This window comes from Salmo salar, chromosome 06 (assembly GCF_965601325.2).
Source record: "Salmo salar chromosome 06, fSalSal1, whole genome shotgun sequence".
NCBI lineage: Eukaryota > Metazoa > Chordata > Actinopteri > Salmoniformes > Salmonidae > Salmo > Salmo salar.
The window spans coordinates 73,465,001-73,490,942 of record NC_138296.1 but is presented as its reverse complement, the minus strand read 5'-3'; the positions used below and the strand labels follow the sequence as shown (position 1 = coordinate 73,490,942).

Here is a 25,942-nt window from a genome sequence, read left to right as displayed (position 1 = left end):
AACTGAATGAAATCAACAAGCTAGCTACCGTAGCATGTTAGTGCCCAGAGACAGCAAAAGTAGAGCAGCTCGGCTAATGGGGTCGAATTCCCCACTGAGAGCTGAAAGTGGAGAAACCTCATTTAGACTTTAGCCTGGAGAGGACAAACCACTATAAAAGACAGGGAGGATAGAAGATGCTGGACGATAGTGGGTGATTGGCTATTGAGCCATTCTTGGGAAATTGATCAGAGGTGATATATAGGTAAAATATTCAGTACTGGAAATGGTGGTGGGATAGATATGGAGATTTAGCCCCCAGGGTCCAGATAAGATTAAGTGGTCTAAAATTGGCAATAAATACTGCCTAAATCAACAGGGAAAAGACAAAGAAATTTGCTTGTCAGGTAAGTGGTGTAGATAGGAAAAGGTAGAGGGATCAGATAATGAGGTAAAGTTTGCCATATGAAGCTTGATCTTGTAAAAACTCACCTGTGCCATCAGCCTTGACATAGAGCTCAGAAGACTGTTTCAGACTCTGGAACAATGTCTCGTACTGCTCAAAAAACTGCTGTCCCTCAACAAATGACTGAATGAGAGAGGAGAAACAAAATCAGGGCGTGATTAGAATAACATTCAGGGCATGTTTTTTCTCTAACCTAGATAACATTATACCTATTCATTAAAAAATAAATAACATGAAACTAATGTGGGACAGTAAGATGAAATATTGGTGACTTTTAAAAGTAGAGCAATACTGTTTATTGTTGGACTTACAACATAGTTCTGTAACATTAACTCCACTGATTCTCGTCGGCCATATTTGATGATCCAGGATTTGAGCTTGGACTCTGCCAGCATCAGGAACGCCTGCATGTGGTGCTTATTCTCCCAGAACTCCATCTTGGCCAGATGAATGTTTGACGACGTCGATACAAAGTTCATTCTAAAAGAGAAAATACTGAATTGTCAACATGTGAGCATAGAATGGACAAGGACAAGCTTAAACCAGCGAAGTTAGTGCTGGTAATCTGGTCAATGTTCTGTAAATAAATCATGGGGTTGGGATGGGAGATGAGTGGTTTGGGTGTTGAATGGTTGTTCAGGGAAACCTGGGCCATTTAGTTGCCACGATTAGACCCACCTCTCTGCCATGTCCTGCAGCTGCTCTGGGGGGACAGGGACTCCGTTGACACTTCTGTCTTTATGGATCCTCTGGAAGACCTGCTGGTGACCTTCAAGACCTTTGAGCATGTCCTGTAGACAGACACACACAAGCAGAGAATAGTACAGTCATTACACCCTGTGTTACTGTACAGCCATTATATAGTACATAACAACGGACCTAATAAGGATGTGTGTAACGTTAAATGGACTCGCATTGTCACCTTGCTCACATTGCCCACCTTGTGTTGCTCCAGGGTCATGTGGACAGTGTTAGCTGTCGCGTCAGATGTCTGTTGAATAGTGACCTCCTGTCGGAGTGCCCCCTCAGCCTGGTGCAGCCACTCCCCCACCACACCCAGGGGGGCGGGCAGAGCTCTGTCCAGCTGCAGGTGCCACCCTAGGAGCTGTAGGGAGGAGTTTACAATGTCAGTCAATGAGCTATTGTCATGTTACCTTGTCTCTGACTGCCTGTCTGAATGCTGGTGGGAACTTTTGCAGTACAAATGAAAAAAAAAAAGTCCCACACTTATCTCTCCTTGTTGTGGATTTATTTCAATGTTTCGGCTAAAAAGCCTTCAAATGACGCAGCTCACTGTTTGGTTGACTGGAGCTTTGACTGAGTACTTGGTCAGGTATTTGATTAGGCCTCTCTTAATGTTTGCTTGTGTCCTTGAGAGCTAGGCTGTACCAGCATACACTCTACTCTACTCTACTCTACTCTACTCTACTCTACTCTACTCCACAACAGTAACAGAGGTCCTGTCCCAGACACTTACCCTGTTGGACACTCTGTCCCAGGCCTGTTTAACCAGAGCCTGGTCCACGGTCAACATCCCATCCTTCTGAGTGGACAGGACCGCTGCCTCCACCTGCTTCCTATTCATCTCCAACTGGACACGTATACTCTTAAAGGACTGATGGAGAGAAATAGAGAGAGAGAGAGAGAGAGAGAGAGAGAGAGAGAGCGAGAGAGAGAGAGAGAGAGAGAGAGAGAGAGAGAGAGAGAGAGAGAGAGAGGGTGGGGGGTCCACAGATGGAATGGTTATTTCCTGATCATGTGGCCTGACAAGGAAAACCTTTGGGTCCTAGTTATTTCACAAACACACATACAATACAAATACTGTAGAATATACTGCCTGGAACACATACAGTACACATACTGTACAATATACAGCCTGGAACACATACAGTACACATACTGTAAAATATACTGCCTGGAACACATACAGTACACATACTGTAAAATATACTGCCTGGAACACATACAGTACAAATACTGTAGAATATACTGCCTGGAACACATACAGTACACATACTGTAAAATATACTGCCTGGAACACATACAGTACACATACTGTAAAATATACTGTAAAATATACTGCATGGAACACATACACTTTTCCCTCTTTCACAGATCATACATTCATGGATCTGTCAAAAACGTGCATAATAGAAAGAGGAAATAAGGAAATCCCACAATGTGTTGAATATGTAATGTATCCTGGGGCTTTGGTACTGTATAAGCCAGATAGGGTGGAAATACGGCAGCAGCAGTCTGATCCCTGCAGTGTAATACCACTGATTACCCTGATAATGGAAGTGTCTGTGCCCAGTGTGTGTGTGTGTGTGTGTGTGTGTGTGTGTGTGCGTGCGTGCGTGCGTGCGTGTGTGTGTGTGTGTGTTCTAGATCACCTGATACTGCTGGCTGAGGTTGCCCTTGGTCTCCTGAGTATGTGCTGTGTCTAGCTCCAGCTGATCCAGCCAGGTCTTCAGCTCCCTCAGGCCCTTACGCTGCTCTCTCTGGGTGGCCAGGGAGAGGAGGGAGGAGAGAGGAAGGGAACAATGAAAGTAAAAAAGGAAGCAGGGAATGTTGGATAGATATAAGGAGGGAGGAAGGGGAATACATGGAAAGGGAAGAACGAGTGATAGAAGAGAAGAAGTGAGAATGCAATGCAGGGACAGAGGGAGAGATGGTAGGTAGAAGGATAAAAAGGGAAGAGAGGAATGAAGGAATAACAGGGATGGGGAGAAGAGAGGGCAGAGAGGAAACATTTGGGAGGTAATCCTTTATGTTGCCCAGCAGGGCAAATTCTCCAGACTCACAGCTGCCAAAAACACACTGTTAATTCAGCCAATTCACTTTAAACTCCGCTACTAATATTTCATTGGATTCATTATGAATATTTACAGCGCCTTCAGAAAGTATTCATACCCCTTGACTTACTCAAAATTGTGTTGTGTTACAGCTTGAATTAAAAATATACAAACAATACCCCATAATGACAAAGCAAAAACCTGTTTTTAGACATTTTTGCAAATTTATTAAAAATGAAATATATCCATGAGTTAGAATCCCCTTTGGCAGTGATTACAGCTATGAGTCTTTCTGGGTAAGTCTCTAAGAGCTTTGCACACCTGGATTGTAAAATATTTGCACATTTTTCCAAAATTATTCAAGCTCTGTCAAGTTGGTTGTTGATCATTGCTAGACAGCCATTTTCAGGTCTTGCCATAGATTGTGAAGCCAATTTATGTCAAAGTGGAACTAGGCCACTCAGGACCATTCAATGTCGTCTTGGAAAGCAGACTGACTTCAGTGTATATTTAGCCAGGTTATTGTCCTGCTGAAAGGTGAATTTGTCTCCCAGTGTCTGTTGGAAAGCAGACTGAACCAGGTTTTCCTCTAGGATTTTGCTTAGCTCTATTCCATTTCTTTTTATCAAAACGAAACTCCCCAGTCATTGCCGATGACAACCATACCCATAACATGATGCAGCCACCACCATGGTCCTCAGTAATGTGTTGTGTTAGATTTGCCTCAAATACAACGCGTTGTATTCAGGAAACATAAAGTTCACTTCTTTGCCACATTTTTTGCAGTTTTACTTTAGTGCCTTATTGCAAACAGGATGCATGTTTTGGAATATATATATTCTGTACAGGCTTTCTTCTTTTCACTTTAGGTTAGTATTGTGGGGTAACTACAATGTTGTTGATCCATCCTCAGTTTTCTCCTGTCACAGCCATTACACTGTGTTACTGTTATAAAGTCACCATTGGCCTCATGGTGAAATCCCTGAGCGGTTTCCTTCCTCTCTGGCAACTGAGTTTGGAAGGAACCCTGCACTCTTAGAAAAAAAAAGGTGCTGTCTAGAACCGAAAATAAGTTCTTTGACTTTTTCCATAGGAGAACCCTTTGAAGAATCTTTTTGGGTTCCAGGTAGAACCCTTTTGACTTCCATGTAAAACCCATTACACAGATGGATCTACATGGAACCCAAAAGAGTTCTACATGGAAACAAAAAGGGTTCTCTTATGGGGACAGCCAAATAACCCTTTTTGGAATCCTTTTTTCTAAGAGTGTGTATCTTCGTAGTGACTGGGTGTATTGATACAAGTGTATTTAATAACTTCACCATGCTCAAAGGAATACTCAGTGTCTGCTTGAATAAGTGCCCTTCTTTGCATGTCATTGGAAAACCTCCCTGGTCTTTGTGGTTGAATCTGTGTTTGAAATTCACTGCTCGTCTGAGGGACATTACAGATTACTATTATTATTATCCATGGAACTTATTATGTGACTTGTAAAGCACATTTTTACTCCTGAACTTATTTAGGTTTGCTATAACAAAGGTATTGAATACTTACTGACTCAAAACATTTCAGCTTTTAATTTTTTATGCATTTTGAAAATGTTTAACATTATGGGGTATTTGACATTTTGACATTATGGGGTATTGTGTGTAGGCCTGTGACACAAAATCTCAATTTAATCCAATTCAGGCTGTAACACAACAAAATGTGGAAAAAGTCAAGGGGTGTGAATACTTTCCGAAGGTGCTGCATGATGACAAGTTAGTTAGTTCAACAGTCCATTCAATTTTAACACTCCCTTTTCAGTTTCAGTCCATTCTATTTTTATCATTCTATTCTGCTCAGCCATCCCATTGTAAGGCTTTATTCTTTATTCACATTACAGATGTTGGATTGGAATCCCCTGCTAAGGGAACGTATTCTCTTCTCTGAATGGCAGTCCCCTGAACAGTCTACGGGAGGGGGGGGGGGGGGGGGGGGGGGGGGGGGGGGTCATATTACTAGCTGGCTAACATTCACTGTTACAGCCTAGTTAGTGTATTGTCCCTGATATCAGCACTGCCAAATCATATCTTCTTTCTTTATTTCATAAAAAAACATGTTTTACTGAATGTAAATAAACAACACAAAGTGTTACACATCTTTGTCAGTGCGGTAGAGAGTACTAACCAGTGGCTATAATCAAGGTAAGGAAATATCAAATCCTACACTGACGCAAAAGAGGCATAGTTAGAGAGACTTATTAATGTCAAAGCCACTCGAAGCTGAAACTGTAACCTTACTAAACCCAACCACTATTCATTCAAAACCCAAGGCTTTCCATCAAACCGTCCGCCAATAAAAGGGCTCCCTGCCTAGCCCTAGCCATCTGCGGCCATTGTCATGCTAATACAACATAGCTGTTAGCACTAATGCTAATATAATGGTAATATCACATCATATAATACAGGACTATCACCTCAGGTAAAATGAGATGTGGAAAGAAACTAATTAATTCCCTTACCACATAAAACACTGCTAATTCCACCAGAATATAATAGAGCTGGTGATTACAACAATAAAATGGAATGGTGAATGTTTAAAGTATGTAGAAACAATGTAACCTGGGTGTCAGTCTGTCTCTGCTGTAGCTGCCTCCTTTGTTGTTGTCATGCGAAACACTGGCAGAGTTGGCTGAAGCAAAAACAGGCTGGCAACCGGGCTAGAAGCAGCATGTGTTCCAGCGGGGAATTACAAACATTCTAAGAATGTTCTTTTGGAACGTTTGATGGAGAACCTGCACAGTGGACCGGAATGAGGATACTAATACTTCTACAGACTGAACCTACCTCCAACATCTCCTCAATATCTCGAGGAGCAAGACCATGCTGTGGAACAGAGGCAGGCACAACAACCACAGGGATGCAGTGACCACACAGACAACACCACAGTGGAGAGAGAACGAGAAAAAAGAAGAAGGGAGAGATGTCCAAAAAAGAAGTGATTGATCAACAACAGGCAAGAAGACATTACATCACATCACTAAGGAGTAAGGGAATGTGAGAGGTGACAATAAGGAAAGGTTGGGTAGTTTGTGTCAGTGTTAGGGGTAAGGGTTTACAGACACAGCACACACCGCAAGTCTACCTGCAGGTCTGAGATAACTCTTGAATAGAGGACAATAGTGGCAAATAATGTAAATAACAGAGAGAAAGAAACAATAGGAAGAGACATGGCTGTGAAGATGGAGAGAGAGGGAGAGGTGGGGAGAGGGACAGGGCTTGCTACCTCTTCCTCTGGCTGGGAGTCCGAGTCACTGTTCTGCTGGTGACCAGGGTTTGGGTGGTGCTTCAGAAACTGGGCCACGTACGTCATGATGGACTTCTCATCCGGTTTTTCGACATCCACATCTGGGGAGAAAGAAGAACAGATAGGGGTCAGTCTGGTCACCACAACACCACAACACACTGAACGGTACTGAATAGCAGCTATTATAAACAACCAGATACTAGTATTAACATAGCATTCTCAATGACATCTCATTTGGAAAAAGCTAACCATTCATCACTATTTAACTCCAGCTATATCAACAACAGACTACTGAGATTAGCCATCACTGATCTTTGTAATCAAGCAGAAGAAAGCCTCTATCGCTGACAGAAACCTCAGACAGAGGGGAAGGCCTGCCACCTTGCATCAAACTGTCATATCAGGTTTATATGGTATGTTGGTGAGCTGCTGGATGCTCTCTCTGGCACTGACTCCTCTCTAGCCCTAATGGCCCTTAATTATGGTGATGTCAAACTGGATTTGTCAGAGCTCATTCTGAGGGGCAGGCGTGAAGGAGCACAGATGCTGTTGAGAGGATTCACTCTAGAGGGATTTATCTGATATACAGGCAAGAATGTACACTAGTGAAAGCATAGTGAATCTTTGTATCGACATGGAGCGTGGCTGACATATCAGCTTCAGGTTTGTAAAGATCTAGAAAAGTTGAAGTTTTCTAACCAGAAGTTTTCTAGACTTTTGTCTAGTTTGTTCAGTGTACCTGGCCCATTCCATCAATTAGGCCTTTTGAGTAGTGTAACTTGGTGAACAAAAAAAAGTTGAATTTCACCTAATTTTAACATTCCGTCATATAAAGCACATGTTCAACTTAATAAAAAACATGTTTTCCCATCTCAAGAGGTTAAATAAAAAAATGACTATAGTAAGTGCCTAGTAGGTGCCAAATAAAGTAACAGCTTTGACCGTAACAGGGTTTACCGTAACAGGGTTTACCGTAACAGGGTTTACCGTAACAGGGTTGATGACTTCATCTTAAGTCATCCATAAATCCCCTTATGACAGGGGGAATGGAAGCTGGTTGTGTGAAACAGGGAGGACAATTGAATGCAAGTTTCACCAAAAACGGTTTTATTGTTAAAACATTTGTAGCCTGTCTATACGGGTAACAGGGTTGACATGTTATGTTCAACCCTCGCAGATGTTCATCACAAAACACCAGAACATGGGCCAGAAGAGAAGATCCAGCTCACCTGCTTTTACACTATGATTTGACTATTAGATGTTCAATGTAAAAAAACGAATAGTTTCACTGTATTAAAATGACAGTTCAGTTCACGTAACAGGGTGGACCTTAAAATGAGGGAACCTTTTTTTTTACCTTAAAATGAATCACTAATCACATGAAATAAACAGTAATCTGGAGAAATTGCTTTGTCAAAGCAACAAAATAACTTTACAATCATGGTGAACTTAGATAAATGTTAGGATTAAGTGGGCTAGTATCTTCCCAGAAGTCACAGAGGATGCACAGACGGACATGTCAAAATGCTGAATTTTGGCACTTTAGCAAGTCTTTATTCAAATAAAAAAACAGATTTATTGAATTTTACATGTGTTCTATATTAAAGGGCACTCAATTTAATATAACATGCTTTTTCAATGTTTGTGCACAATTTCTACTTAGCATTTTTATGGGACTTTTAAGACACTAATTTCGTGGAACAACCCACATTAATTTGCCAAACAGGAAATGACCTCTCTGGCTGTGGTTTACCTTCTGGGTCCAGTAGCTGCGGAATGCCCAGCTCAGTCTCGGCCAATGAGAAGGCTTCCTGCAGGTTCTCTCGATTGGCTCTCCTCCGCACACGCTCCATGTCGACCAGGTGGGGTCGAAGAGAGAGGATGACTGCGAAGAATGCCACACCTGTACGCCAACTCGGCCCAAAGTCTTTCACATCGATCCCCAGATGCCTGAAGAGACAGACAAATACAGCATTACATCAATAACACCATCACTTATTATTAGCTATCGTAATATCATTATCAGTAGCTATCACTACAACCATGATTAGTACTGGTAATAGAAGTGTTACTGTAGTTAGTAATATCATAAGTATCATCATGTTATATTGCAGTTGGTGCAGTGGCTGTAGTGTCCCGTACTTGGTGGCGGTCTGCTGGACCCATCTGAGTAGGGCCTTCCTGGCCCCACCCTGCAGCGGGGGGAGGGGCCTCCTCTTGACAGGCGGGCTGGTGGTGTCTGAGCTGTCCACTGAGGAGGTGCTGCTAGAGAGGGCCTGGAGCGCTGGCAGGTTACTGGTCAACTCCTCTATCTGCACGAGGGGAACGAGAGCGATAGAGAGAGAGTGATTTTTTTGCTATAGAGAATGCACTGCTTTTTGTGCCAAGAAGACAGAGTATGGTTGACTCACAAAATTAAACACCATTGCCTTTATTGTGTAATTGTGCAATAGCGCTACATTATTTGTAGTGGGATGACACCCACCACAGAGGCACTATACCTGGAAATAGAGGATTATTGTCCAAATCAACCCCAGTACGATAGATGGTCTTCCATCGACGATGTCAGTCGAGTTGATGTTGACTAGCTTGATCTGTGTCACAACATACAATATCTAGCATTATATATCACTTATCAGAAATCATATCCGTTCTAGTACATACTGTCTGGAACAAATATGCACAAATTCACTCAATCTAGTAATGGTACAATACAGTGAGGGAAAAAAGTATTTGATCCCCTGCTGATTTTGTACGTTTGCCCACTGACAAAAAAATTATCTGTCTATAATTTTAATGGTAGGTTTATTTGAACAGTGAGAGACAGAATAACAACTAAAAAAATCCAGAAAAACGCATGTCAAAAATGTTATAAATTGATTTTCATTTTAATGAGGGAAATAAGTATTTGACCCCCTCTCAATCAGAAAGATTTCTGGCTCCCAGGTGTCTTTTATACAGGTAACGAGCTGAGATTAGGAGCACACTCTTAAATTAAAGGGAGTGCTCCTAATCTCAGCTTGTTACCTGTATAAAAGACACATGTCCACAGAAGCAATCAATCAATCAGATTCCAAACTCTCCACCATGGCCAAGACCAAAGAGCTCTCCAAGGATGTCAGGGACAAGATTGTAGACCTACACAAGGCTGAAATGGGCTACAAGACCATCGCCAAGCAGCTTGGTGAGAAGGTGACAACAGTTGGTGCGATTATTCGCAAATGGAAGAAACACAAAAGAACTGTCAATCTCACTTGGCCTGGGGCTCCATGCAAGATCTCACCTCGTGGAGTTGCAATGATCATGAGAACGGTGAGGAATCAGCCCAGAACTACACGGGAGGATCTTGTCAATGATCTCAAGGCAGCTGGGACCATAGTCACCAAGAAAACAATTGGTAACACACTATGCCGTGAAGGACTGAAATCCTGCAGCGCCCGCAAGGTCCCCCTGCTCAAGAAAGCACATATACATGCCCGTCTGAAGTTTGCCAATGAACATCTGAATGATTCAGAGGACAACTGGGTGAAAGTGTTGTGGTCAGATGAGACCAAAATGGAGCTCTTTGGCATCAACTCAACTCGCCGTGTTTGGAGGAGGAGGAATGCTGCCTATGACCCCAAGAATACCATCCCCACCGTCAAACATGGAGGTGGAAACATTATGCTTTGGGGGTGTTTTTCTGCTAAGGGGACAGAACAACTTCACCGCATCAAAGGGACGATGGATGGGGCCATGTACCGTCAAATCTTGGGTGAGAACCTCCTTCCCTCAGCCAGGGCATTGAAAATGGGTCGTGGATGGGTATTCCAGCATGACAATGACCCAAAACACACAGCCAAGGCAACAAAGGAGTGGCTCAAGAAGAAGCACATTAATGTCCTGGAGTGGCCTAGCCAGTCTCCAGACCTTAATCCCATAGAAAATCTTTGAAGGGAGCTGAAGGTTCGAGTTGCCAAACGTCAGCCTCGAAACCTTAATGACTTGGAGAAGATCTGCAAAGAGGAATGGGACAAAATCCATCCTGAGATGTGTGCAAACCTGGTGGCCAACTACAAGAAACGTCTGACCTCTGTGATTGCCAACAATGGTTTTGCCACCAAGTACTAAGTCATGTTTTGCAGAGGGGTCAAATACTTATTTCCCTCATTAAAATGCAAATCAATTTATAACATTTTTGACATGCGTCTTTCTGGATTTTTTGTTGTTATTCTGTCTCTCACTGTTCAAATAAACCTACCATTAAAATGATAGACTGATCATTTCTTTGTCATTGGGCAAACGTACAAAATCAGCAGGGGATCAAATACCTTTTTCCCTCACTGTATGAACACAGTACCCAAGTGTAATATCATTCATAATAACCTTCATGAAAACATCAAATAAGCTGGTACTAACCGGTGATCCCCTGTACGCAGACTTGAGTGAGCGTGAGAAAAAAGGAGAGCGAGAGGGAGCAAAAGAGAGGTAGACAGAGAGAGATTGGATGCAGTTAGAGGAGGTATATAGTATGGGTGAGTGACAGGGGGATGCCTCATCGAGTGTGAGGCAAGTGATAAAGACTCTAGCGGTGAGATAACCCAGGCTGCTCTACGGCGGGCAGAGAGGACAGATCTATCACCTATACACAGACAGTACTGGGGATTAAACCCAGCAGAGAGGAGAGAGAGAGAGAGAGAGAGAGAGAGAGAGAGAGAGAGAGAGAGAGAGAGAGAGAGAGAGAGAGAAAGGGCGGGGGATAGGGTACATCATAGAGAGAGAGGGCCTGGGCATCCATCATATCATCCATATCAGAGGGTATATTACAGAGGAGAGGAGCCTGAGCATTAAAGGTTATCATATTACACTGGGACTGTGGTATGGAGGAGGGACAATATGGGGTAGGCAAGGTCTCCATGACAAGGAAAAGCTGTAGAAGCTCCACTTGGGAGAGGGTCAGAGACTGAGCAGTACTGCACATATAATTCATGTTTCTATATCGAAGACAGGTCTAGAGAGGGGGTCTAGTAGGCAGTTTATACATAATACAGCACTTCATATCAGAATGGGGTCCTTAGACTATGTAAAGATAGTGGTTGACAGCAGATTGAGGGACACTGCTTCAACAATATGACAAAGAAAGGGCATTCATACAGTGTCAAGAAGGAGGGAGATATACAGGGGGTAGTGGGGAAGAAGACAGTGGCCTTGTCAAAATACCCATACTAGCCAACTACATACTTAAACTGCATACTATGTACTCATCATCGCATGCTATTTAGTACGTACTGTTTAGTAAAAGGTATGCCACGGTTGCAACTCTCGGTAGTGGCTCCTGACTGGCTGAGTAGGTGGGTGTGGGGCTGAGTGCAGGTGGATTTTTCCAAATTCAACAGACATGCATCACATTAACCAGCCTGATAATAGGTCATTTCCAATGTGATTCATTTCTCTAAACTCTGAATAGAATAGGAATGGCGTTATAGGCCTACTAAGGCTGGTTATATGCAGACTATCACATTCAACCCATATAGCCCATCTATCCTACTTAAAAGGACTGAAGACAGAAACAGATCATTTGGTTCCATTTCAACATATTTATTAGTGAAACCAAAGTGCTGTAACATAAATGAAAACAAATAGCCTAGTAAGCACACCAAAACTTTTCAAATGTTCAAATCAAAACTCTATTGCACAGAAAAATGTGGACAGCTGGGTGCATCGCAAATTCAGAACCTCTGGACAGCAACATAATAAACTAAAGCACTGATCATTGGGAACGAGATCAGAATGACTGCTCTAAGGCTTTTCCATACATACAATTATTAAATAGGTAGCCTAGCCTACAAAACTAAAACAATCCGTAACTTCTAATCAAAAGGCCTGATTAACATGACATCATTAACGCATCCACATCCTGAGACCGCGGTGCTGAATCACTCAGAAATAAAAAGATGGTTTAGTATTTCAGTTAAAAACTCTGACGAAGGTCAAGAAAATCTGTTTTCAAAGATGCAGCCTACAATGCAATACTCGTGATCATTTTAAGGAGAACAAAAACTTCTTAGCCTACATTTGAACACCAACGCAGAAGCTTAGCTATTCGGAATCAACACTCAGACGTAATTTACAAACAAAGCGGTGAGTATTTAGTGAGTCCAGCAAATCATAGGCAGTAGGGATGACCAGAGATGTTTTCTTGATAAGTGTGTGAATTGGATGATTTTCCTGTGTTGCTAAGCATTCAAAATGTAACGAGTACTTTTGTGTGTCAACGAGTGCTTTTGTGTGTCAAATGTATGGAGTAAAAAGTACATTATTTTCTTTCGGAATGTAGTGAAGTAAAAGTAAAAGTAATCAAAAATAGAAATATTAAAGTAAACTACAGATACCCCAAAAAAACTACTTAAGTAGTACATTAAAGTATTTTTATTTAGGTCCTTTACACCGCATATAGATTTCCGAAATGTCACATACTATTAAACATAATGTTTTTGCATACCCAAACGGCCTACTTTTTAGGACGCAAGTATGGATTATTTGGACACGTCCAGTCTGACCAATATAAAAGCTATCTGACAGAGAGAGACTGAACATCATATACTGTAGGCAACAGCAGATATTAAATCATGCTCCCATTGTGACAGATATGAGATAGGGAGATAGGGGAAATGGCAAATGTGATAAAAGAGCACTGAGGATAGGAACTAAAATCAAATCTAAATACAGTCTATGGACACATAAGATTTACACGCACACATACACACACACCCATCCCAGCATGGCAGAGACACCCAATCTCGGTGTCTACACTCCAGACTGCAGATTATTGTTGTAGGATTTAGGGTTTAACCCTGTCACAGTGCAGGAAGAAGCTAAATCAATGTCCTCCCAGACGCAAGCTCATACTTGTGGATTTATTTATGTATATCCAAAGACATGCTATGTGGAGTATTAGCGATCTAATACTGTGAATCCATCTCATGAATTAGGTTTCCATCCAATTGGCGACAGATTTTCATGCGAATATTCTAAAATCAGCATAAAGAAAATATGCACATTTTTCCACCAATGGTGTGTTTTCCACCAAACGGACTTGTTGCGGACACAAATCAGTGCGTGATGACACAAAATGTACTTTTCATGTACAGCCTAAAAATCTAAAGTGCAATGTCTCGTGTAGCTCAGTTGGTAGAGCATGGCACTTGCAACGCCAGGATAGTAAGTTCGATTCCCATGGGGGATTAGTATGGAAAATGTATGCACTCTGGTTAAGAGCGTCTGCTAAATGAAGTGAATGAAACAAAAACTGTTGTGTTAAATAGGAAATGCGCTCTAGCCAACAGCTCACAGATACAGTGTGAGTAGGCTAGTAAACATGATGAGATCATTATGGATAAGGGAGAGAATATTTTTATTTGTCAAATGGCAGTCAAGCATCGATCATCATGTCACCAGAATAAGACCCTCATTATTTATTGGAAAGGAGAATCAAGCTCATCACGGTGCACTTTCACCCCCCCCGACACATTTTCTGTTTCCATCAGGCCTGTCATGACATTTTTTATTCTACATGTACTTTACTCACATAAAATGGTTGGATGGAATACTGGTTATAGACATGGATCTCATGGAGTGAGGGAAAACAGTCAATTTGAGAGAGAGAGAGAGAGAGAGATAAGGAGAAGGGGGAAGGAAGATACAGCAGGGCAAAGGGAGATGTGAGGGGGGGTGGAGAGGGGAATGTAGTAGAGAAAGAGTCATCCAGGGTCAGTCTTCCTCGTTCTGACCCCAAGGCCATCACCTGAACCATGTGTGTCAAGGGAGAGGGGCAGAGGGATGGAGGGTGAGAGGGATGGATGAGTATACAGGTAAAGGGGTGGAAGAATGGAGGGGGGAGATGGACGGAGGAGGAGGGGAGGAGAGTGGGAGAGGGTCATTGGGTTAGTGGGAGAGGGGGAGAGTGGTAGAGGAATGGAGGGGGAGAAGGACGGAGGGGGAGGGGAGAGGGATGGAGGGGGAGAGGGATGGAGGGGTAGAGGAATAGAGGGGTAGAGGGATGGAGGGTTAGAGGGACAGAGGGACAGAGGGGGAGAGGGACGGAGGTGGAGAGGGATGGAGGGGTAGTGGGGTAGAGGGACAGAGGGGGAGAGGGACAGAGGGGTAGAGGGATGGAGGGGTAGAGGGACAGAGGGATGAGGGATGGAGGGGGAGAGGGATGGAGGGGAGAGGGATAGAGGGGTAGAGGGATGGAGGGGGAGAGGGATGGAGGGGAGAGGGATAGAGGGGTAGAGGGATGGAGGGGGAGAGGGATAGAGGGGTAGAGGGATGTAGGGGTAGAAGAATGGAGGGTGAGAGGGATGGAGAGGTAGAGGGATAGAGGGATGAGGGGGAGAGGGATGGAGGGGTAGAGGGATGGAGGGGTAAATGGATGGAGGGGAGAGAAAGACAGGGATTGAGGAGGAGAGGAGAGGGGGAAAGGTAGAGATGGAGCACTCCTACCTTTCTGCCCTCCAGGAAGTTGAGCGCCGTGCCGATGTTGGAGACCCAGTGGATCCTCCGCAGCTTCCTCCCCTGCTCACATGGCTAGAGGGGGAGATAGAGAGAGAGAGAGAGTGCGAGAGAGAGAGAGAGAGAGAGAGAGAGAGAGAGAGAGAGAGAGAGAGAGAGAGAGAGAGACAGGGGGTGGGGAGGTAATATAACACAGAGTTAAAGAAACATACAGTTTCAGAGTCAGAAGGATGTTAAACAGAAAGAAAAAGGTACGGAGGGAGAGAGAGAAATTAATGAAATTATTGAAAATAAAAAGAACTGAATGGAAAGTAGAAAGAGATTGAGAAGAGGGAAAGATGGCAGTTTGAATAACAAAGAAAACAAGAATGAGATTCACATAACAAACAAGGGAGAGAAAACAGAAACGGAGAGAGACAGACATAGAGAAACAGAGATAGAGAGAAAATGAATCTGAGTGTGTTTGCCTTTTAGCAAAGAGATCAATATAACAGACAGCTTAGACCCAAGGCTGTATTGGCCTTGTGGGACCATCAAACAGTGTGTGTGTGTGTGTGTGTGTGTGTGTGTGTGTGTGTGTGTGTGTGTGTGTGTGTGTGTGTGTGTGTGTGTGTGTGTGTGTGTGTGTGTGTGTGTGTGTGTGTGTGTGTGTGTGTGTGTGTGTGTGTGTGGTGTGTGTGTGTGTGTGTGTGTGTGTGTGTACCCCGTGGCCTTTCCCTGTTTATCTAGCCTGATTTTTTCCCCAACCAAACATCCTAATAAAGACTAATCAATCGGCATTTCCATGTAATCGTTTCCATTCTCACATTCACTGATGTCCTTAGATATGCTGTAAACATAGCTTTGAGGGCAGGGTTCACAGAGAAAGTCTTTCACAGTAGCATTCAAAATCAGTCATGAAATGACCTTTACAAACAGGTTTCCATGTCAACCCTGCCTTCATTATATTCCATTGCTCTGTTTTTTGATGAGAGAGCTTACTGTCATGTCAGTTGAACATCATCAAGGGAGCGTTAGAGTTTAACCCTGCATGTTGGGGATCTGGTGGGCTTGGATTGGTATTTATTATGAGTCAACAACATTGTGAACAAGACCAAGTGCAATTCATCTGACCCAAAGCCAGGAGTGGAGGAAGGGCCTTTGCTGCTGCCCTGAGTGAGACCACTTGCAGACCAGTTAAACTGATCCAAGAGCAGATTGGTCCAGGACTCACCAGCTTCTGTCCAGACAGGACCTCCAGCAGGGCCAGCAGCATCACCCCATCCTTGATGTCCTCAAACAGGTCCGTCACCACCAGGGACGGGACGCGCTGGGGGGAACCATAACAAACAACAGTCAATCCAAAGCTGCATTAGTTTAATGTTTACGGAAGTGTTCCGCGCCATACAGTAATTACCCAACTAAAGCTATTAGGTCAAATTTTCTTGGAAACTCAACCCATCAAGATCAGTTGTTCTAGAGTTAATGGTTATTGTAATAAAAGCAACATGGCTTATAGCGCAGTAAGTCTCCAAGCATGTGATATGCATGATCACAATACATTCACAAAATCCTGTTAAAAAGGATATTCTGAGACACCGGAAAGCTTGGCTGTGGGACGATTGATTGACAGCAAGGAGGATCAGTCTCTTTTGAAAGGGGTCCCGAATCCCAAAATCCAGAAATATGCTGATGATTTTCAAAGTGAGCCCCTCTCAAGAACTCCCTCCATGACCTGACGTGGCCCTCCACACTGGAGAGACACATATCTCAATTTCTCCCTGACTCCACAGCAATGATTTCTCTTAAAGCATAGTCACATGGTTGGGCTGAGGAGAGGTTTAGAGGGAAAGGCATTCAGCCATTCAGAGCGAGATTAGCGAAAAGAGAGAGGGGGGGAAAGAGGGGGTGGGAAGAAAGGCAGGGATGTAAAGTAAAGGGAGACCAAGAGAGTGAGACCAAAGGAATAGGGAATCTAGACCCAGACATGTTGTACAAGAGAACAGAGAGAGTGAGAAAGAAAGAGAAGCAAAGACCCTACCACACACAACTCTCAAAATTAATTAGCAATGAGCTTTCCTCTTTAATTCCACTTTAAATAGTTCCATTGCTTTAAATATTTTAATGTTCAGAATGCATTTTTGTCACTTTCAATGAGTGACAGAAAAACCCTTTACCGAGGCCTCTACAGACGGACAAATTATGCCAAGGGCTAATTGAAGTTAAATTCACCTATTAGCTCGTTATAATCCAAGAGTTAATGAGGAAATTTCGACTAATTACAAAATAAGGAAGTAATATCCATTTACTCAGCTCAGTCACAGGAGTCAGATAAATAAATCAAGGGCTTTAGGAACTAATTACATGTGAGTGTCCGGGCTTTAATTGATTGGAAACATCCCAGCCTCTGTAAGTGTGCTTGTCTATGACCTTATGTGCATGCTTAGAGAGGGGGGTGGAGAGAGAGAGAGCGAGAGAGAGAGAGAGAGAGAGAGAGAGAGAGAGAGAGAGAGAGAGAGAGAGAGAAAGAGAGAGAGAGAGAGAGAAAGAGAAAAGAGAAAGAGAGAAAGAGAGAAAGAGAGAGAGAGAGAGAGAGAGAGAGAGAGAGAGAGAGAGAGAAGAGAGAGAGAGAGAGAGAGAAAGAGAAAGAGAGAAAGAGAGAAAGAGAGAGAGAGAGAGAGAGAGAGAGAGAGAGAAAGAGAGAAAGAGAAAGGGAAAAGAGAACAGAAGAAGGAAGAGAGACTGAATGGAAGAAGATCCAGGAAAAAAATTACAATGAGATACTGACAAGATGATAGAGACATACAGGAGTAGAGAAGTAAACAGACAAGATGATAGAGACATACAGGAGTAGAGAAGTAAACAGACAAGATGATAGAGACATACAGGAGTAGAGAAGTAAACAGACAAGATGATAGAGACATACAGGAGTAGAGAAGTAAACAGACAAGATGATAGAGACATACAGGAGTAGAGAAGTAAACAGACAAGATGATAGAGACATACAGGAGTAGAGAAGTAAACAGACAAGATGATAGAGACATACAGGAGTAGAGAAGTAAACAGACAAGATGATAGAGACATACAGGAGTAGAGAAGTAAACAGACAAGATGATAGAGACATACAGGAGTAGAGAAGTAAACAGACAAGATGATAGAGACATACAGGAGTAGAGAAGTAAACAGACAAGATGATAGAGACATACAGGAGTAGAGAAGTAAACAGACAAGATGATAGAGACATACAGGAGTAGAGAAGTAAAATATTGAAAATATAAGTTATGTGGGATGAGGAAGGGGGTTGGGACGAGTTGTGTGCCATCATGTCTGAGAGAAGAAAGAAAGAGTAAGAGACAGGGTGAAAAAAGTGTTTACAATGGTCAGTGGGGCTTTGCAGTAATCTCCGGGAACACTTGGCTGCTCATTAATGCAGCTAGTTTAGCCTAGCCCAGCTGTTTGCTGAGAGATGATGAGCCTGCCGTGCCGCTCACACTGGCCAGCCCATAATTAAGCCCTAACCTTCTCACAGAGGATTTGTCAAAATGGAAAATGAGGGTCTTCTCTCTCTCTCTCTCTCTCTCTCTCACTCTCTCTGCTGAGTAGCTGAGTACAACTTAAAAGCTCTTCAGTCTGAGTGCTTTAATCATATTCTTCTGTGCAACATGCAGAGGCATATAAATACATTCTCCCTGGCTCACCCATGCTGGCTGATCTTGCTTTGGGATGGTTTTGCATATGTGGATGTGCACTGAAAATGAATCATACTGTCATACATACTATGCTATGTAGGTGCTGGTTCAACAAAGTTGCACTATAGACAAGACGGTATATTACAAGACAGTATATTACCCTGTGTAATAGGAAACCATTCATATTTTCTATAACTGTGCCTCTTCTATCTTTGCCCTTTTGTCAGAGCTCATATGAAATCATCTTTTGTTACCTGTGGAGGGGTAGGCCCAGGAGGGGGAAGGAAGCAGAGGGGAAAGAGCCAGCGTTATCTCACCTACCTACGTTATAACGATTAATCACATACCTTTAGGCTGAGAATTAAAGGCCTGAGATAACTATGGTAATGAGCCTCTACCCCTGGAGAGCTGTGTTTAACCCACTAGCTCAGCTAGCTTGCCTCTCTCTCTCTTTCCAAGGGACTAGTTAAAAAGGTAGCCGAGCCTAGCTAGGGCCTCACAACATTTTCCTACATGGGGCTTTTAATAAAATAAAGTATTTCAACCTGTTTGTTTTACTGCAGGGCATTATATAGAGGAACCCATAGGCTTGGTTTTAGCTAGCTGACTAAACCTCACTCTAAGGTGAACATATATAGAGGAACCCATAGGCTTGGTTTTAGCTAGCTGACTAAACCTCACTCTAAGGTGAACATATATAGAGGAACCCATAGGCTTGGTTTTAGCTAGCTGACTAAACCTCACTCTAAGGTGAACATATATAGAGGAACCCATAGGCTTGGTTTTAGTTAGCTGACGAAACCACACTCTAAGGTGAACATATATAGAGGAATCCATAGGCTTGGTTTTAGCTAGCTGACTAAACTTCACTCTAAGGTGAACATATATAGAGGAACCCATAGGCTTGGTTTTAGCTAGCTGACTAAACCTCACTCTAAGGTGAACATATATAGAGGAACCCATAGGCTTGGTTTTAGCTAGCTGACTAAACTTCACTCTAAGGTGAACATATATAGAGGAACCCATAGGCTTGGTTTTAGCTAGCTGACTAAACCTCACTCTAAGGTGAACATATATAGAGGAACCCATAGGCTTGGTTTTAGCTAGCTGACTAAACCTCACTCTAAGGTGAACATATATAGAGGAACCCATAGGCTTGGTTTTAGCCAGCTGACTAAACCTCACTCTAAGGTGAACATATATAGAGGAACCCATAGGCTTGGTTTTAGCTAGCTGACTAAACCTCACTCTAAGGTGAACATATATAGAGGAATCCATAGGCTTGGTTTTAGCTAGCTGACTAAACTTCACTCTAAGGTGAACATATATAGAGGAACCCATAGGCTTGGTTTTAGCTAGCTGACTAAACCTCACTCTAAGGTGAACATATATAGAGGAACCCATAGGCTTGGTTTTAGCTAGCTGACTAAACTTCACTCTAAGGTGAAGGAAGTTTCTGATTTGGTATTTTGGTATTTTATTAGGATCCCCATAAGCTGTTGAAAAAGCAGCAGCTACTCTTCCTGGGGTCCACACAAAATATGAAACATAATACAGAATATCAATAGACAAGAACAGCTCAAGGACAGAACTACATACATTTTGATGAACTTCACCAATGGAGTGGAGCAGGGACAGGCTTTGTGGAATTCAGCTCCGACTACATTGATTCACCCAAGGTCAATACTTAAAAAAAGAAAGGTAATTAGGAAATGCTTACTTTGTACCTGTTTGTCCTCTGTAGTTGCGTGCCTTTGTTTGCTGAAATAAACTTTAAACTTAAACTTTTTTTTTCTCCCCAAGTTCCGTGGTATCCAAATGGTAGTTACAGTCTTGTCTCATCCCTGTAACTCCCGTACGGACTCTGGAGAGGCATGCGTCCTCCGAAACACAACACAGCAAAGCCGCACTGCTTCTTGACACAATGCCCACTTAACCCGGAAGCCAGACACACCAATGTGTCGGAGGAAACACCGTACACCTGGCGACCATGTCAGCGTGCACTGCGTCCGGCCCTCCACAGGAGTCGCTTGTGCACGATGGGACAAGAACATCCCTGCCGGCCAAACCAGTCCCTAACCCGGATGACGCTGGGCCAATTGTGCGCCGCCCCATGGGTCTCCCGGTCTCTATTGGCACAGCTAGCACAGCAATGCAGAGCCTTAGACCACTGCGCCACTCGGGAGGCCGTACTTTTTCAATAAACATTCATCAAATACAACCACTGACTGTTTGCTCATTGCTGTTGCTCTAAGATGGAAACTCAGTGCAAATGTGCCAATTAAATCTCAACATGGAAACAATCGGTGGTTGTATTTGATTGACGTTTATTGAAAAAATATGGATTTCAGCAAACAAAGAAAGGCAAGCAACTACAGAGGACAAACATAGATACAAGGTGGGCCTGTCATAATTGTAATTTTTGGAAAGTATTGACCTTGGGCGAATTGATGTAGTCAGAGATGAATTCCACAAAGCCTGGTCGCTGCTCCACTCCGTTAGTGGAGTTGATCAGAAACTTCCATCACCATGGAGTAGAGTTAAGTCAGCTAGGTTTCAGCCAACAGCACTTCACCACAGGCCTAATGATTTCCCTCAACAAGGCAACCTCATAGAGACACGCCCTATGTTCAACACGCTATTTCTGTTTACCAACCCGTTTACCAACCTGACACAAAGCAATCCACTAAGACAAATAGGCCTACATGCTGCCATCGGTCGCTACGGTAACGTCATGCTCAAGGAGGAAGAGGTTAAACATGAAGAAGGGATGGTGGGAGGCGGGGGGGGGATTTAATCAACAGGAGACGAGACAGAAAAAAAGCTAAGCAATTACCTTTAAGAATTTAAAAGCTATTTAGACAGAGCACAGAGCAGCGATATAATCATTCCAGAATAGAGGAGGTAGCCTAAATCAAACATGTCGAGTTTAATCGTAAAGAGCCAACTATGTCAGGTAGTCCTGCCTGATTCCCTATCTTCCCCAGTGCTTTGATGAGGGATCAACACCGTTCCAGAAGGTTTGATGTGATATCATCCACATAGTTTCAGGTTGGTGATTAGGATAAAATGAGGTTGTTAATATGACATGTATGTAGCCCAGAAGCAGGGCATAAAGCACAACCCTACATGACTTTAAAGTCCTACTCCAGTCTCCTATTCAGCTCATTCACCTGATTTACATAATAAAAGGCGCATCCCACTAGGTGGTCCAGGTATCCTCGTGACATTGCACAGGTGGGTGGGTGGGGGGGGCTTTCCTCTTTTGTCTTCTGTTCTCTATTGCTCCTGTCAGACCAACTCCTCCAATGCCCTACTCCTTGAAGTTTTCAGTTGTGTTTAAAAAACACAATTTTCCTCAAAACAATTTTTTTATCCTTTAGTGTGAGTACTTATTTTCGTATGTGTACTGTATTTATACTTTGGATATTAAAAATAGCTGGAGGACGTCTTTAATCTATTTGCTGTCTGGGGATAAAATGCGATAAATAAATGATTAGGTCTTTACTTTAAACGCTATAACACATCTAGGACATTTAAATATTTTGGTGGTGAGTAATTTTCTGCTGCAAAGGTCCTGATATCTGATATTTAATATCATGTCAAGGTTTATTCCCTGCAGACTGCCTCCTCAAATGAATTTTCTGCTCTGCTTCGCCGCAGATGAATGCGGCCACTGTCGTAATCAAATTGGAAACCTTGAGAGCGGCGGTGACTCGGATTGAAATAGCGTTTAATTGCGTGGCGCTGTGCCGCAGTCGCCTTGTCCACTCGCTCCCCGACATGCTCTTCAAGCAGTAATGGGTTAAATTGAGGAGCCTAATACGTTATAATACCATAATTACATGCACATGACGGACCATAGCATGCGGCTGCGCCAACTGTAATTGTTTAGGTTACAGAAACACTGTTGCTTAAATGGTAGGCTAAGCCTAATAGGAAGGCAAATGAAGGATTTGAGCTCTTATGCAGAACAATCCAAATTAATTGCAAAAGAGGAGTAGGGTTCTGTTTTAGCCCCAATCTCTGAGCACAAACCTTGTCTAGCCTACAGTATAGCCTGCAGAGATGGAAAACGTCATAAATATCAAATGATACAGATCCTAATTTAGTACATTGTACTGGAGGGGAAAAAGCAGAAATTGCTTTTGTTGAAAGCAAAAAGCTATAATTACTTTTGTATGATTTAAGACTGAAAGCTATCCACAGGCTATCTGATGTAAGGTCAGGTGAGAAGGAACAGTAGTGTGACTGAGTGTGTGCTGTACATGCATGTGATCTAAGGGGTGGCACAACATAAGTCTCATGACTGGTTAGCCTAATACTTTTAAAGGCACAGTGCAGTGAAAACGTGTTTTCCTGTGTTTTATATATATTTCCACACTATGAGGTTGGAATAATACTGTGAAAATGCTGATAATACCCCTTTTAGTGTAAGGGCTGTTTGAAAAGACCACCTGACATTTCCGCCTGTTTTGGTCAGATGGGGGGGGTCTAGTGTGAACACAACAATGACCAGAAAGGCCTGCCAGACAGACAGACAGACAGCGTCAGTAAGACAGACTCTTACCTTTGCCAAGTGGGAATTGATCCATTTAGTGAACGTCCTCTTCTGCACTGCCTCTTGCTCATCTGAAAATCAGAAGCATCATGGACACATGATTTGTAGACAAACAGAATGGACATCCTTTTTTCTGACTGTACCGTACCACTGTTATGAACAGGGTTTGAGTTAGGCCTTATTGATGGATGATGACTCTGATTAACAGCTTCCATATTCATGGCATTGCTATGCCTAATGTCTCTAAGTGCTTAGCTGCCTCTGCTCTACTGTACTTTGCGCCATGAGAATAGATCTGACATTCAGATGGCATTTTAACCAACCTACTTGTATCCCCTCTTCAAGCTGATTGATAACCGTGTGCCTTTTTAAAAGAATGCCCTTTTATGATAAAAATGGGTCATGAGTGACAGAAGGTCTAATTCTTGCATTTCACAATAAGCCCCCAACTATATCTCTGCCTGTTCAGTATGTTGATCACCTATCATAAAAGCACATAATGTCATGTGTGTTGTGCGTATTTACTTGGGAGTGAAGGGCACAGTTTGTTATGGTCCCAGCGTTAAAAATCTATTAGCAAAGGCACAATCAATACTACTGACAATGTCTCTTAAAAATCCAATCCACTTAAATTAGGACAAAGCATAAATAGCTGGTGGGTTCCTCACTCTGAGAGAAAGACAGACTAACAGACATAGAGGGAGAGAGAAAGAGAGAGGGGAAGAAAGTAAGAAGAAAAAGAAAAAGAAAGAAGAAGAAGAAGGAGAAGAAGAAGGAGAAGAATGTGAAGAAGAAGAAGGAGAAGAAGAAGGAGAATGAGAAGAAGAAGAAGAAGAAGAAGAATGAGAAGAAGAAGGAGAATGAGAATGAGAAGAAGGAGAAGAAGAAGAAGAATGAGAAGAAGAAGAAGAAGAAGGAGAAGAAGAAGGAGAATGAGAAGAAGAAGGAGAATGAGAAGAAGAAGGAGAAGAAGGAGAAGAAGAAGAAGGAGAATGAGAAGAAGGAGAAGAAGAAGAAGAAGGAGAATGAGAAGAAGAAGAAGAAGGAGAATGAGATGTAGAAGGAGAAGAAGAAGGAGAAGAAGAAGGAGAATGAGATGTAGAAGGAGAAGAAGAAGGAGAAGAAGAAGGAGAAGAAGGAGAAGAAGAAGAAGGAGAATGAGAAGAAGAAGAAAAAGAAGAAGAAGAAGAAGGAGAAGGAGAAGAAGAAGGAGAATGAGAAGAAGAAGGAGAAGAAGAAGAAGGAGAAGTAGAAGGAGAAGAAGAAGGAGATGAAGAAGAAGGAGAAGAAGAATGAGAATGAGAAGAAGAAGAAGGAGAATGAGAAGAAGAAGAAGAAGGAGAAGAAGAAGGAGAAGAAGAATGAGAATGAAGAAGGAGAAGAAGAAGAACAACTTTCTGGTCAAAAGTGGGGAATGCTGATTGAACGTCATGTTACTAGAAGATTAATTGGAGTAAACTGTATTTCATCCATCATTATAGAATCAGACAGACTCACACCACAATAATCTGCAGAAAACGGTGTATCACTTTCACACTGTCTCATATATCAACACATTAAAGGGACATCATATTCCATTCGATATTCACTATACATACAGTGCCTTGCAAAAGCATTCATCCCCCTTGGCGTTTTTCCAATTTTGTTGCATTACAACCTGTAATTTAAATAGATTTTTACTTGGATTTTGTGTAATGGACATACACAAAATAGTCAAAAAATGTGAAGTAAAATGAAAAAAATTACTTGTTTAAAGAAATTCTAAACAATCAAAAATGGAAAAGTGGTGCGTGCATATGTATTCACCCCTTTGCTATGAAGCCCCTAAATAAGATCTGGTGCAACCAATTACCTTCAGAAGTCACATAATTAGCTAAATAAAGTCCACCTGCATGCAATCTAAGTGTCACATGATCTCAGTATATATACACCTGTTCTGAAAGGCCCTGCAACACCACTAAGCAAGGGGCACCACCAAGCAAGCGGCAGACCAAGGAGCACTCCAAACAGGTCAGGGACAAAGTTGTGGAGAAGTACAGATCAGGGTTGGGTAATAAAAAAATATCCAAAACAATATCCAAAACATCCCACAGAGCACCATTAAATCCATTATTAAAAAATGGAAAGAATATGGAACCACAACAAACCTGCCAAGTGAGGGCCACCCACCAAAACTCACGGACCAGGAAAGGAGGGCATTAATCAGAGAGGCAACAAAGGGACCAAAGATAACCCTGAAGGAGTTGCAAAGCTCCACAGCGGAGATTGGAGTATTCTGGCCATAGGGCTACTTTAAGCCGTAAACTCCACAGAGCTGGGCTTTATGGAAGAGTGGCCAGAACAAAAGCCATTGCTTAAAGAAAAAAATATGCAAACACGTTTGGTGTTCGCCAAAAGGCATGTGGGAGACTCCCAAAACATATGGAAGAAGGTACTCTGGTCAGATGAGACTAAAATGTAGCTTTTTGGCCATCAAGGAAACGCGCAAACCCAACACCTCTCATCACCCCGAGAATCCCATCCCCACAGTAAAGCATGGTGGTGGCAGCATCATGCGGTGGGGATGTTTTTCATTGGCAGGGACTGGGAAACTGGTCAAAATTGAAGGAATGATGGATGACGCTAAATACAGGGAAATTCTTGAGGGAAACCTGTTTCAGTCTTCCAGAGATTTGAGACTGGGACGAGGTTCACC

The 25,942-nt window shown here is 42.7% G+C and overlaps 1 protein-coding gene across 1 annotated transcript in view; it reads right to left on the bottom strand.

The window, feature by feature from the left end:
• syne1a (spectrin repeat containing, nuclear envelope 1a) overlaps positions 1-25,942 on the bottom strand; it is a 205,172-nt gene that overhangs the window by 149,333 nt on the left and 29,897 nt on the right. Inside the window, exons 2-15 of the mRNA XM_082976172.1 lie at positions 23,257-23,318; positions 16,232-16,327; positions 15,010-15,093; positions 10,927-10,947; positions 9,030-9,122; positions 8,671-8,840; positions 8,282-8,478; positions 6,508-6,629; positions 2,839-2,946; positions 1,923-2,060; positions 1,386-1,550; positions 1,124-1,236; positions 757-925; positions 472-568 (exon numbers count right to left, since the gene is read on the bottom strand). Of these exons, the coding sequence (XP_082832298.1) occupies positions 472-568; positions 757-925; positions 1,124-1,236; positions 1,386-1,550; positions 1,923-2,060; positions 2,839-2,946; positions 6,508-6,629; positions 8,282-8,478; positions 8,671-8,840; positions 9,030-9,122; positions 10,927-10,947; positions 15,010-15,093; positions 16,232-16,327; positions 23,257-23,318 (1,635 nt within the window). The remainder of the gene's footprint in view (positions 1-471; positions 569-756; positions 926-1,123; positions 1,237-1,385; positions 1,551-1,922; positions 2,061-2,838; positions 2,947-6,507; positions 6,630-8,281; positions 8,479-8,670; positions 8,841-9,029; positions 9,123-10,926; positions 10,948-15,009; positions 15,094-16,231; positions 16,328-23,256; positions 23,319-25,942) is intronic.